Here is a 14615-nt window from a genome sequence, read left to right on the forward strand (position 1 = left end):
TAGAATGAAGACAATGCAGCAAAACAGACAAATGTTTGAACTGCTTACCTCCAGTGAGATGTCGTCCCTGCTGGCTAAGTTCTGGCTGACCGCAGCCAAAGAGGCCTGCTCAATGTCTCGGATACATTTGTTGACATTATCAATGGACGAGTCGCACTCCCGCTGGCCTGGGGCCTTGTCACTGAGAACATAATAGCAAAAAGAGAGCAATATAAATGGATGGGGATGATGAAGAGGCGGTGAAGAGTTGGACAAGGAGAGGTAGGAGAGTAACAAGGGACGAGAAGGCAGGAAGAAAAAGAACCATAAATCTAACTTTGGGATACCTGGAGAATCTCCAAACAGAGTTTGTATCAATTAATAATACATTTTGACATGTATTTTTAACAATAATTAGAAAAACTATACTGTATAATTATATTGGTACCAGTTCCTGTTATGTAATTAACATTATATTAATGGTTTATGAGTTGTTTTATAGAGCTATTAATGATGTAAGAAACAGATGTAATGTGACTACATGGCTCACTATCTGAAATGTTCCAGTTAGTTCCAATAAGTATGAATCCTGCTAAATTTGCAGGAGATCATATCATGGAGATCAGTTAAGTTAAAGTTAAAGAACCAATGGTTGTCACACACACACTACAGTAGGTGTGGCAAAATTTGTCCTCTGCATTTCACCCATCCCTTTGTTCTCCCAGCACCCGGGAATCATTTTTGGTGATTTAACCCCCAACTCCAACCCTTGATGCTAACTACCAAGCAGGAAGGTAATGGGTCCCATTTTTATAGTCTTTGGTATGACTCGACCGGGGTTTGAACTCACAACCTACCATATTACTGAAGCTACACGAAATGCAATAAAAAAAAGTTGGCAATACAGCCACAGTACAGGGCTCACTATTTGGCAAGCAGAATGTCACCAGATGTGGACTAGCCATCGGGAGTAGCGGGAGTTTTTATTGTAAGTCGATAAATGGACACATGCTTTATAACCCAAAATAGCTTGTAAAACGTCAAATAACAGATGATAGGGCACAGTTTACAACATATGTAATCTTAGCCCTTTTCTGCTTTGTCATTATTAAAGGCCTACTGATACCCACTACTACAGACCACGCAGTCTCATAGTTTATATATCAATGATGAAATATTGACATTGCAACACATGCCAATACGGCCTTTTTAGTTTACTAAATTGCAATTTTAAATTTCCCGCGAGTTTCTCGTTGAAAACGTCGTGGAATGATGAGGCGTACGCGTGACGTCACTGACTGTCAGGAAATATTAGCGCTGCACCACACACGGCTAAAAGTCGTCTGCTTTAACCGCATAATTACACAGTATTTTGGACATCTGTGTTGCTGAATCTTTTGCAATTTGTGAATTTAATAATGGAGACAATAAAGGACAATGCTGTTGGTGGAAAGCAGTGGATTGCAGCTGTCTTTAGCACCGAAACACAGCCGATGTTTCTTTGTTTGTTGTGAAGCGGAGCGGTCAAGCGAACATGTTTTCTCTACGTCAACCAGCATGTTTTTGGATGGGGAAATTGTGACATATATCTTACCGGAGAAATCATTGGATTATTCGTCGTCCTGCAGCAGCGGCAGCTGTGAGCTTGGCTCCTCGGCTTCTCTCTGAGACACTTTGTGTTCACCGCAGCCATCCGACCTCGAGGTATCTCTTTACACTCTTTTACAATCTTTAAAATCTCACTAAAACACTATTAAAACAATAAGCAGATAAGGGATTTTCCAGAATTATCCTAGTAAATGTGTCTAATTACATCTGAAACGCTCACACTGCCGTCGCCCGGAGCCGTCGCTTTTTTTTCTTTCTATTCCTTCACTATAAATATCCTAATTCACAAATCTTTCATCCTCGCTCAAATTAATGGGGAAATTTTCGCTTTCTCGGTCCGAATTGCTCTTACTGCTGGTGGCTCCCATTAAAAACAATGGGAATATCTGTGTAACCAGTGACGTCACGCGCACATACTTCCGGTAAAGGCAGGGCTTTCCTATTAGCGACCAAAAGTTGCGAACTTTATCGTGGATTTTCTTTACTAAATCCTTTCAGCAAAAATATGGCAATATCGCGAAATGATCAAGTATGACACATAAACTGGACCTGCTATTGCTGTTTAAATAAGAAAATCTCATTTCAGTAGGCCTTTAAGAGGAATGATGTAAAGGAAAATTTCACACTGTTTTTTTTATTAGTGGTATGAGCTTTATTAATGTGTTGGACGCCCACAGTCACATAGTTATTGGCTTTATTTGTAACTTTTTTATTCCTATTAATTTTTCCAGTGGGCCAGTCTGGACCAAAAAAAGGCCACATTTTTGTTCCAGTCTGCCCCTGAAAGTCACTCTTCCTGTGCATATCTGATTGGTAAAGTACAAATCAGTTCAATATACAGTATATATCTAAAAAGTAATTAATAACAATATGTAAAATGCATAAAGAAGTATAATAAGGTTCAAAAAGATTAATGATACAATTACTATGTATATAGCAGCACTGCCTTAAAATGTATTAGGAATAACTGTAGCGTTATTCAAGTCGATATAAAAGCTTTCCAAGTAGAAATTAAATATACTAACTCTTTATGGAGAAATACATCCTTAAATGTACAACTAATATTCCACACTTCTGAGAATAGCGGTCTTAAAGCGCATATTGGAATAATAAATGATACACCTTAATCAATTTACAGTAAATGATGTACTCCAACATAGTGTTTAGCAGAGAGGGACCATAAGTTTCCTGTTTGTGTTGTTTTACAATCACTGACCGTATGGCAGTGATGAGACTCTTGATGGAGTCGGAGACAGTGCGGGAGTGACCAGCCAACACAGACCAGGTGGGCGGGTCTTTAGGGTTGATAACCAGTGAGCGTGCGGTCTTGAGCAGGTAGGTGGAGCTGTCGAGCATGGAGTAAGCAGACTGGAGGATCGGCTCCTGAGCTGCCGAGCCCTGCAAACAGGTAAACAAGCGGAAATTTAGCAACTTTTTGCAGCTGGCGTGGCTTCCAAAATTCCATACAGTAGGGAAGGGATTCATATGGCCCCATTTCTTGATGGAGGAAGGTGGGGCATCATCATTTTGCAAAGTAGTCTGCTGAAAATGATGGAATGCGCCACTCTACATAGCAATAGACAGTGTGGTCAAAGTTGGAATTGCCACAAAATACATTTTAAGATATTCAACACTCTATTGCCGTCTGGCAGCAAAATTGGACAGTGCATCCCTCAATTTGTCACATTTCATGTGTCAGGTAAACCGTGACAAATGGGGCCACACAAATCTCCTTCCTACTGTAATCGAACAGAATGACCTCGTGGCTGATTTGAGCGGGGAGGCTGGCAAACTCGGGGTTGGATGCGAATGTTGTCAGGTTTTCCACCGCTTCGATGAGTGGAGCTGTGGCCACTCGACACCTGTTCCTGTTTTCATTCGAGAAGTCTCCATCCAGAGCCTACATGAGAAAAAAAGGGCCATGGTCATTTCCAGGAAAAAAATCTAACTTTAGAGATTAGTAATATGTGCAATACAGAATTTTTTTTGAAAAATCATGACTGCTGCTGTTTGTCTTGGAGAAACTAATAAACTATCATGTAGTAATGATAGGAACACCAGCTATGTTCATCTGTCACAGGTGTGTCCAATGTGGGGCATGCAGTTAATTTTTTATCGGCCCACGGCACATTTAATTATAAAATGACAGGCGTTCCATATCAGAACATTAGAAATAATGTTCATTCATGTAGCATTCAATTACCAAAATCATTGTTTGTCTAAGCTTTTTGACTGAAATGGTATGTTTATTTAATGCTAAAATATAATTGGTCGTATGTTTAGGGAAAAAAAGAAATACCCATTCCTTTTTAAAATAAACTTTAAATGCACTTAAAAATGTGTTTGCAAGCTATGATCAAAGGGAGCCATAGACAAATGTGAATTATTTAGTTATACGTGATGAATAGAACTATTTGTTTTTTAGCACTGCAATGAGGTGGCGACTTGTCTAGGGTGTACCCCGCCTTCTGCCCGAATGCAGCGAGCCCCCGTGACCCTGAACGGGACAAGCTGTAGAAAATTACCATCATGTTATCATCTACACCATTCTCATCAGGCCGTGTCAGGAATATAGCTGAGTGCTCTTAGTGGGCTGCTCCAAAAAACAACAGGCAGAGCTAGAGCGAGTCCAGAAATGTGCCTGTAAAATCATTACGAGAGCTGGAAAAATCTCACAACCCCTACCATCACTCCAGACCAGGAGAGAGGAGGCTGCAGTGAAGCTGGTCAGGAACCAACATAAGCTGGCCGAACCCGAGCCCAAAGCCAAAACAAAGAGACTTAAAAACTCTACCCTGCACGCTGCAATTAAGTTGTATAATGACACTAATTAAATAAGTAATACAGTCATATACCAGAGTGCTAATAGTTTCCATGCTGCTGCTGCTCTGAAAATGTTTTTTGTTTTGTTTTTTATATAAAATACTGTCTGTTCATTTCATTTTTAATTTTTGTTTGTTTGATATTTATTGTAAAGTTCAGCTGTTTTTTCAGTGGGGCCTTGGCTCCACTGCAAGCATGAATTAATAAAGTCAAGTCAAGTCAAAATGGATGGATGGATGTTTTTTAGCAAATAAATAGCATTTTTATTTTTTGAATGATGAATGTTATTTTTCTCTTGTTTATAAAGGCTGTCCAAAAAAATGTGTTAAGCACATTAGATTTTTTTTTTAGCATGTTTAAGGAGCAGAAGGTATAGAATTGTGACAATAGCTCATAGCGGCTGTTGAAGTAATTACAAGATGCAGAGAAGGTAGGTGAAGTGCAAGCAGGGCGTCCTTTTAGATAGCAGGCAGAAGAAACATAACACAGGTCTAGTAGGAAGTCAGAAAGCAACATAACACTTTTGCATACAGAAAATAAAGACACCACACTGAAGGAGTTAACACGGTGGAAATAGATATAACTAATTAACAATGGATAGGTGTTAAGACAAGGTGCTGTAAAACACAAGAGACCGAACAGGAAATAATACCAAAACAAAAACACCAGGACAGGAACTGATACCAAACACTAGAAAATGAACTCAAAGTGACCCCCGACATCCTTAAATTTTTCTGTGGGGAAAAAAGTTTGGAGACCTTTAAGCTACCATTTTCCTGCAAAATAATTCAACCTATGGGCATACTTCCTCACATAAAATAAATAAATATGGGATTAAGCTTTCTGAATAACATTTGGTTAGCCGGATCTTAGGACTGCATCAGGGTTTCGTCTCGGGCGGCTGGACTCACCTTAATGGTTTTGACCAGGTTGGCGGTGCTGTTGGCCACCTCCTTAGCAGACTGGACAAAGTGTCGCTTGGCAACAGGGTTGGTGGTTTTCGAGGAAGCCAGGCGGCAGGCGTTGCACAGCGACGACGTGTGCTTTGCAACGATGGTAGCAGCTGAAAGGACCTGCGGTTTTAGAGGCGGGAAACAAAGGAATGTAACGTGGCAGCTGAGGTCTATCAAATGTTACTGCAGCACTATCATCACTGTAGTCGCGATTACAACATTGCTTTTATTAGCCTGAGGGACCATTTACACCTGTTTGGCTCCCATTTAATGGGTCAAAATTAGGGGTGTAACGGTACACAAAAATTTCGGTTCGGTACGTACCTCGGTTTAGAGGTCACGGTTCGATTCATTTTTGGTACAGTAAGAAATCAACAAAATATAAATTATATGGTTATTTATTTACCAAATTTGTAAACAATGGCTTTATCCTTTTAACATTGGGAACACTATAATAATTCTGCCCATGTTAATCCACATTAAACTGCCTCAGTTGTTGCTTTGATTAAATAAAATGAAAAAACCTTTCTTCTACATATAAAAAGTTCAACATTAAACAGTTTCCATTGAAACTGTTTAATGTCAACTCATCATGCTTAATTTATTACAGCATTTGGGAAGCCTGTAATTGACTTTTATTATGTAAATGTTGTATTTTTATCAACATGTGATAGCAGGGACCCTGCTATTCAAAACTAGGCTGCTACATTACTAATGATTCATGTCACTATAGCTGAAAAATAGTACAATTGCAATAGGAGAGACTATTCATCCCTAAACACAATGGAGTTCAATGAAATAAGAGACAGACAGGGCTTTGCTGCCTCTAAAACACGCACACGCACACACATGCACGCACGCACACACACACACACAGAAAAATGAGCTTACGTTACGCTAAAAGCTAATTAGCCTTCATCTCAAGCCTATACTGTGAGCTAGCTGGAATGCAGTTTAAGTTTCTAGAAGGTCAACGGGCTCTTAGTGATCTTTGTAATAGTTGTGACTGAGAAGTGTTTAGTATAGTTTGGGTAGAGTCCGCTCCTCCCCTGCTAGACGAATATCTGCTCGACGCTAAAGCATTGACTACATCGCTCTGAAGTCTGAATACGCACTGCTGATTGGCTGTTACATCGCTCTGAATACGCACTGCTGATTGGCTTTGTATGTAACCAATCAGATGGTTGTGTGGGCGGGACAATGAGGCAGAGACAGAGGCAGAAAGCAGAGCAGCTTGTGAAGACTTCTGCTTCCGAACTTGTTCGGTACGCCCGCGTTCCGAACCGAAACCCCTGTACCGAAACGGTTCGATACAAATACACGTACCGTTACACCCCTAGTCAAAATGCATTCTGGGCCACAACAAATCAACACTGAAATATATGTGTTGGTGCATGTACCTGAGAGGGGCTACTCTGTGGGTCAACCAGATTCTGACACGCCATTTGGATAGCTTGGTTGGCTTTAGCAAACTGAATGGGGTCCACCAAACCCTGGTGACCTGCCTGACTGTTGGGATCCGACACACCCACCAGGTAAGAGGCCTGAGGCAGAAACCAATAATCAGACTTGTCCATGAAAAAAAAAAAATCTGACATTTCTATTGTACCTGTCCTGCAGCCTCTGTGAGCCCACAAAGCGCCTTGGACGCCGATCCTACACAGTCTCCAAATGAAGTAACGTCTCCCGTCTTGCAGTTCTGGGAAATCCCCGCCATGGACTCTCCCAAGACCTAGAAAGACCACCATGAATAAAGGAGTGGAAAAACAGATAGCTAAGGGATGTTTCACCCGGAAGGCCTACCTTGGAATTTTCCATGACACTCTCGATGCAGTCGAAGTAGGAAAGGTCATTGACGGGTTCATTGGGGTTGTCCAGCATTCCTCGGACCGCCTGGAAGAAGTTAGTCAGGCGTCAGCCGAGTAATGTCTCAAAAGAAAGTCCACTGATGGCAGGAGCATCTCAAAAGCTTTATCGAGCTCTGTGTTGGCTTTAAAATGCTGGTTGTACTACACAGCTGTCGGTGTGAAACTCCTGTGTGTTACACTTGGTGTTCTGGTGTTTAATAGAACAAATTAAATCGGTGCTATTATTATACTTATTAAAAATCCAACCTTGAGCCAAAAGTGTTATTTCATTTTAGACCTGTTTCTAACCTATCATTTTTAATCTAAAATTCTATTTTTTTCAGTTGCAGTTATTTTTAGAAACCATTACTATTTTAGAACGTGTCTCAAGAACAAGAACCAAACCAGGTGCGCAGCATTCAGTTATTATGCTCCTCACCTGTGGAACAAACTCTCTGCTGATCTGTGGTCTGCTCAAACTGTCAGCTCCTTTAAATCAGGGCTAAACACACTGTTTACTGCAGCATACTCCTAAATTAAATACCTACCTGTTTTTTTATACTGCTTTAACTTTTGAACTATAGAATGCTGACAATGTGCTTTTTTCATTGTTTCCACTTTTATTTTCCCGTTTTATTTTAATTTTATTTGCTTACTATTCTTGATTCCATATTTACATCTTTGTTTTCTCTTTCCCTCTCTCCTTTTCACTACACTCGAACTCTGTTACCCTTTTTAATCAGTGGCCTAGTGGTTAGTGTCCCCGCCCTGAGATCGGTAGGTTGTGAGTTCAAACCCCGGCCGAGTCATACCAAAGACTATAAAAATGGGACCCATTACCTCCCTGCTTGGCACTCAGCATCAAGGGCTGGAATTGGGGGTTAAATCACCAAAAATGATTCCCGGGCGCGGCACCGATGCTGCCCACTGCTCCCCTCTCCTCCCAGGGGGTGAACAAGGGTGATGGGTCAAATGCAGAGAATTTCGCCACACCAAGAGTGTGTGTGACAATCATTGGTACTTTAACTTTAACGTTTTTTAATTTACTGTAGAATATTGTTTTTATATTTTTTCACAGTTTTTATTTGTGTCGTGTTGCTTTTATCTTTTATGTAAAGTACTTTGAAATACCTTGTGTGGAAATGTGCTATACAAAAAAGCGTGTCTTTCCGAGAAAAGTTTCTGTCTGGTTTTCGATCTCAATACAGCACCGAGTGTCTACTGTTTAAAGTCCAGACTGATATTCTTCAGACCCTTGACTCCAAAAAGCCTGTAATGCTGGACCTCTCTGCTGCATTTGATACCATTGAGTCCTTCATCCTCTTCTTCAATAGTTTAAGTTGTACTTTGATTGATAGATTGATTGAAACTTTTATTAGTAGATTGCAAAGGAAGACAATACATTATATGAAACAGTACAGTTTTCACAGTACAGTACATATTCCGTACAATTGACCACTAAATGGTAACACACCAATATGTTTTTCAACTTGTTTCAGTCGGGGCACAAGTTAATCAATTCACTTGACAAACAGGGCTGTCCTATGGTGCGCCTCAAGGATCTATTCCTGGGCAAGTCCTGTTTCCCTGATGGACGAGTACTATTTTCCTGATATTTGTTGCCCCTGAGTTCAGTTATTGACAAGCACAACATTTTCTTTCATTTCTTGTCGACGATCTGCAACTTTATTTATCGTTTTTTCCCAAACACTTCAAACTCACTGCATTCTATTTTTAACTACATTAGACCCATAAAAGCATGGGTTTCACATAATTTCCTACATTGAAATGAGTCCAAAACAGAATACACTGATGTTCGCTCTTATACTGTGCCTGATCTGGGTTGTCTTGCGCCCTACAGCAAACAAGTAGTAAAGAATCTGTGCCTTAACCTTGACAACAATCTGAATTTTGCCAAACAAATCGACTCTGTTGTTTGAGTAATTTTTTTTGCAGCCCCTCCTGGCTAATTTACAGCCCTTTGTTAGGAAGTGAGACCTAGAAATAGTCATCTATGCACAACCCTTGACAAACACCTGACAACAGAATCACATCACCCTAGTTCTGCATTATGGAGTCTGTTATAACTGTTATACATGTAATGTTTGTTTTTAAGAGAGTACTGCTCCATGTTATTTTTGTGAACTCTTAAACATCCATCCCCCAAGTGGAGCTCTACAGTCTGCCAATCAACAGCAGCTGGAGGTTCTTCGGTTCAGATATAAACAGTGGGGCGATTGGTCTTTAACTGAGCTGGTGCCGGGTTTTTGGTACGTTACCAGCCAAACTACGGACCATCATTGTATTGATTTAAAGGGGCCCTAATAAGAAAAAACAACTTTTCTTACCTATTGGTACCTGCGGTTGTATATTTGGGATCTGAATAAGTCCCAAAATGTGAAGTCAAAACGTGGACGTATTACGGAAATATTTATAAAACTGTCCTGTATTCCTTCATACTTCGGGGAAACGAGCCGTTTGGAATTTGCCCAATTGGTGACGCTTCTACCACAGGTGACATCAGAGGATTATCCATACATGGTAAAGATTCACCAAAAGTGCTTTGCGCGGGTCCACCATTGTAGTCCGACACTGTAGTGAATAAGCGCCTTCTTTTTGTCTGTCCTCTTGTTCTGAGCCCACTTGCTCGCTCATGCATGCTCCATTGTTGCCATTTGTAATACAAAGTAGTGTATATTTCGGACGTAATCTGTCAATAGACTATACGTAAGGGCTAAAAACTACAATAAAGACTACCGGGAGAAGACGTTATTGAGGTGGAGCCACGAAAATTAGACCGCTCACAGAACTGTGCATCCTGAAAAGAAGCTTGAAGATGGTCTGTAAAACATCATCTATCCAACATTTTGACCAAATAACCACCATTACATGTTATGTACAAACCCTGTTTCCATATGAGTTGGGAAATTGTGTTAGATGTAAATATAAACGGAATACAATGATTTGCAAATGCTTTTCAACCCATATTCAATTGAATGCACTACAAAGACAAGATATTTGATGTTCAAACTCATAAACTTAATTTTTTTTTTCAAAAAATAAATAACTTAGAATTTCATGGCTGCAAAACGTGCCAAAGTAGCTGGGAAAGGGCATGTTCACCACTGTGTTAAATCACATTTTCTTTTAACAACACTCAATAAACGTTAGGGAACTGAGTAAACTAATTGTTGAATCTTTGAAAGTGGAATTCTTTACTATTCTTGTTTGATGTACAGCTTAAGTTGTTCAACACTCCAGGGTCTTCTTGTCGTATTTTAAGCTTCATTATGCGCCACACATTGTCGATGGGAGACATGTCTGAACTGCAGGCGGGACAGGAAAGTACCCGCACTATTTTACTACGAAGCCACGCTGTTGTAACACGTGGCTTGGCATTGTTTTGCTGAAATAAGCAGGGGCGTCCATGATAACGTTGCTTAGATGACAACAAATGTTGCTCCAAAACCTGTATGGACCATGCAGCATTAATAGTGCCTTCACAGATGTGTAAATTACCCATGCCTTGGGCACTAATACACCCCCATACCATCACAGATGCTGGCTTTTGAACGTTGCGTCTATATTTTCCTCTTTGTTCCTGTTTCGAAATATAATTTGAAATGTGGACTCGTCAGACCACAGAACACTTTTCCACTTTGCATCAGTCCATCTTAGATGAGCTCAGGCCCAGCAAACCGGCAAGTCCTGGGTCTTGGTGATAAATGGCTTTCGCTTTGCATAGTAAGAGTTTTAACTTGCACTTACAGATGTAGCGACCAACTGTAGTTACTGAAAGTGGTTTTATGAAGTGTTCCTGAGCCCATATGGTGATATCCTTTACCAACTGATGTCGTTTTTTTATGCAGTACAGCCTGAGGGATCAAAGGTCTGTAATATCATCGCTTACGTGCAGTGATTTTTCTAGATTCTCTGAACCTTTTGATGATTTTACGGATCGTAGATGGTAAAATCCCTAAATTCCTTGCAATAGCTCATTGATAAATGTTCTTAAACTGTTCGACAATTTGCTTACAAATTGGTGACCCTCACCCCATCCTTGTTTGTGAATTACTTAGCATTTCATGGAAGCTGCTTTTATACCCAACTATGGCACCCACCTGTTCCCAATTAGCCTGCACACCTGTGGGATGTTCCAAATAAGTGTTTGATGAGCATTCCTCAACTTTATCAGTATTTATTCCCACCTTTCCCAACTTCTTTGTCACGTGTTGCTGGCATCAAATTCTAAAGTTAGTGATTATTTACAAAAAAAAATCAGTTTTAAAATCAAATATCTTGTCTATTATTCAACTGAATATGGGTTGAAAAGGATTTGCAAATCATTGTATTCCGTTTATATTTACATCAAACACAATTTCCCAACTCATATGGAAACGGGGTTTGTAGACCACAAGGAAGTGTTTTAAAAAAAATATTATGACTCTAATGAGACTAAATTTAAAACTAACTTTATTGCGGGCTGCATTTGATACTTAAGATTACAATGACCCGTTTATCATTTTAAGTAAATTGTCTATTATTTTATTATTTATTATGTGCTCTTATTTTGTTTTTTTGCATTGTTGTCCAGCACTCAAGTTCAGCTATAGTTGATTTAAGGGGCTTTACAAAAAAGTTACATTGATTGAGTCATATTAATACAGACTTGACAGTCTCCGCCTTACTGCTATTACAACATTGGTTCTGCTGCCGCTGTGTTGCAAAATATACTTATTAATAAAAGTCAATGTGGGCAATTTAATGAAATAATTAAAGCTTTTAAGGTATAATCAGCATTGCTCTGACCTACATCATCCACTACCTACAGTATAGGTAGGCTTTATACAAATATTGTATTTACAAAAAAACAACCATTTACAGAGTGAAGTTTACCAACAAGAAACCAGAAATGGGTCAATTCCAAGTCACTCCCGTTGCTTCATGAGAACGATAATTATCATAAAAGCAATCATTCTGGTTTAATGACAGTCCATTACGGTTGAGTTACCTCGAGCTCCCGGAGGGCGTTATCACACTCCTTCTGGCCAGGCGCCTGCTGAGTGCACAGCGTGATCAGCTGGTTAATACTGTCGGTCACAGATCTGAAACGAAGACAATAGCGGCAACACTTACATACTCCACGGGAAACTAAAAACATTGCCAGCATTTCCATAAAGATTGTTTGAAAATCCATCTGGCCCGCTGTGGTATACCTTGCTGCAGCTGCGAGCAGGTTCTTTGCGTTAGCGGCTGCCGGATCCACCGACAGACTTTTAGCCGCCAGCAGCAGCTTGCTGGAGGCCATTGAGATGTTCTTCAGGTTGCTGATCACCTGCACCTGGTCGTCCTTCTTCTGAGGGATGACGAGCAACCACATAAAACAAGATTATGTATTCCGGAGGATCTCATTCATAACGTTGACTCTTATTTTTAAAAGATAGGACAACACATGTAAATGAAGGCATACAATAAAACTGGTTATACTACAATATAGGGAAGTTGGTAAAGTATGTTTTCATATATTAAAACAGGTTTGGATCCGGCATGTCAGCACATTTACTTGAAAACAAGGTCATGGATGCACTGTGTTTACATTAAATAACTGCAGTGGCACGACAGTGTGGTGGGGTATCTGGCCAATTGTGTTTTGATATTTCAGGAATTAAACATTGTACATACCTCATCTAATTAATTTGCTACATACACTGTATATAACGTAATATATAGAATACATAGTATATTTGTTATTGCAATATGCAATAAGAAACAAGACAGTGTCAATTGCATTGTAAATAGGCTTCCAATTCCCACAAGGTCTGCATTAAAAGTAAAAGACAGAAGAGGTTTCTTGCATCAGTAAATAAATAAATGTGTTCACAAAATGCAAAATATTTGTCACAGGTGCAGAAATCCAGCTGTGCAGGGCACCTCCACAAGCCCGAGGGGTAGTGTGTATTACCATAGACATGAAAGGCAATTCATGAATGACACAGTGCTTCATGTGAAATTTTACCGCAAACTAATTCCTCTCTACTTGGCCCCTCACTACAATGGTACTTGAATCAAATCTCGGTCGAAGCAGAGTTGGGAAGATTTAAAAATGTGTGTTTTAATGACGTAAAATTGTTTTATTTGCAACTAAAAGAAAAATTATTGAAAATTGTTTAAATACTTATATATGTATATACATATATGTACATACTTATATGCATATATATGTATATATATGCATATATCGTATATATACACATACATACATAATATATACATACATACATACGTACATATGTATACACACATACATACATATATATATATATATATATATATATATATATATATATATATGTATGTATGTATATACATACATACATATATATATACATATATACATACATACATATATATATATATATATATATATATATATACATATATACACACACATATATATATATATATTAGGGCTGTGAATCTTTGGGTGTCCCACGATTCGATTCAATATCGATTCTTGGGGTCATGATTCCATATAATATAGATTTTTTCGATTCGATTCGATTCTCGATTCAAAAATGATATTTTTCCGATTCAAAACGATTCTGTATTCATTCAATACATAGGATTTCAGCAGGATCTACCCAGTCTGCTGACATGCTAGCAGAGTAGTAGATTTTTTTTAAAAAACTTTTATAATTGTAAGGGACAATGTTTTATCGACTGATTGCAATAATGTAAATTTGTTTTAACTATTAAACGAACCACAAATATGACTTATTTTATCTTTGTGAAAATATTGGACACGGTGTGTTGTCAAGCTTATGAGATGCGATGCAAGTGTAAGCCACTGTGACACTATTGTTCTTTTTTTTTATTTTATAAATGTCTAATGATAATGTCAATGAGGGATTTTTAATCACTGCCATGCTGAAATTATAACTAATATTGATACTGTTGTTGATAATATTCTTTTTTTTTTCCACTACTTTTGGCTTGTTCTGTGTCGTGTTTGTTTTTATTGCAGTTCTGAGTGTTGCTGGATCAGGTTTGGTTTTGGAATTGGATTGCATTGTTATGGTATTGCTGTGTATTGTTTTGTTGGATTGATTAAAAAAAAAAATATATATATATATGTATTTTTTTTTAAATCGATTTTTTAAAAATGAGAATAGATTCTGAATCGCACAACGTATTTGATTCGATTCGCACTCGAATCGATTTTTTCCAACACCCCTAATATATATATATATATATATACATACAGATATACTTATTTGATGGCGGCGCCTTGACGGGCTTTGGCTTTTATATACAGTGTATATATGTACATATATATATATATATATATATACACACTTATCTGTATACACACACACACACACACACACACACACACACACACACA

The 14615-nt window shown here is 38.7% G+C and overlaps 1 protein-coding gene across 4 annotated transcripts in view; it reads right to left on the reverse strand.

Moving 5' to 3' along the window:
• tln2a (talin 2a) overlaps positions 1-14615 on the reverse strand; it is a 238388-nt gene that overhangs the window by 38776 nt on the left and 184997 nt on the right. For 3 of the 4 annotated variants that reach the window (XM_061878589.1, XM_061878606.1, XM_061878595.1), the window contains exons 32-40: positions 12427-12566; positions 12222-12315; positions 7167-7256; positions 6973-7095; positions 6764-6907; positions 5322-5483; positions 3347-3487; positions 2804-2985; positions 49-181 (exon numbers count right to left, since the gene is read on the reverse strand). In XM_061878589.1, the coding sequence (XP_061734573.1) occupies positions 49-181; positions 2804-2985; positions 3347-3487; positions 5322-5483; positions 6764-6907; positions 6973-7095; positions 7167-7256; positions 12222-12315; positions 12427-12566 (1209 nt within the window). The remainder of the gene's footprint in view (positions 1-48; positions 182-2803; positions 2986-3346; positions 3488-5321; positions 5484-6763; positions 6908-6972; positions 7096-7166; positions 7257-12221; positions 12316-12426; positions 12567-14615) is intronic. The other variant, XM_061878614.1, reaches the window with a different exon arrangement.

This window comes from Nerophis ophidion, linkage group LG02 (assembly GCF_033978795.1).
Source record: "Nerophis ophidion isolate RoL-2023_Sa linkage group LG02, RoL_Noph_v1.0, whole genome shotgun sequence".
NCBI classification, from domain to species: Eukaryota; Metazoa; Chordata; class Actinopteri; order Syngnathiformes; family Syngnathidae; genus Nerophis; species Nerophis ophidion.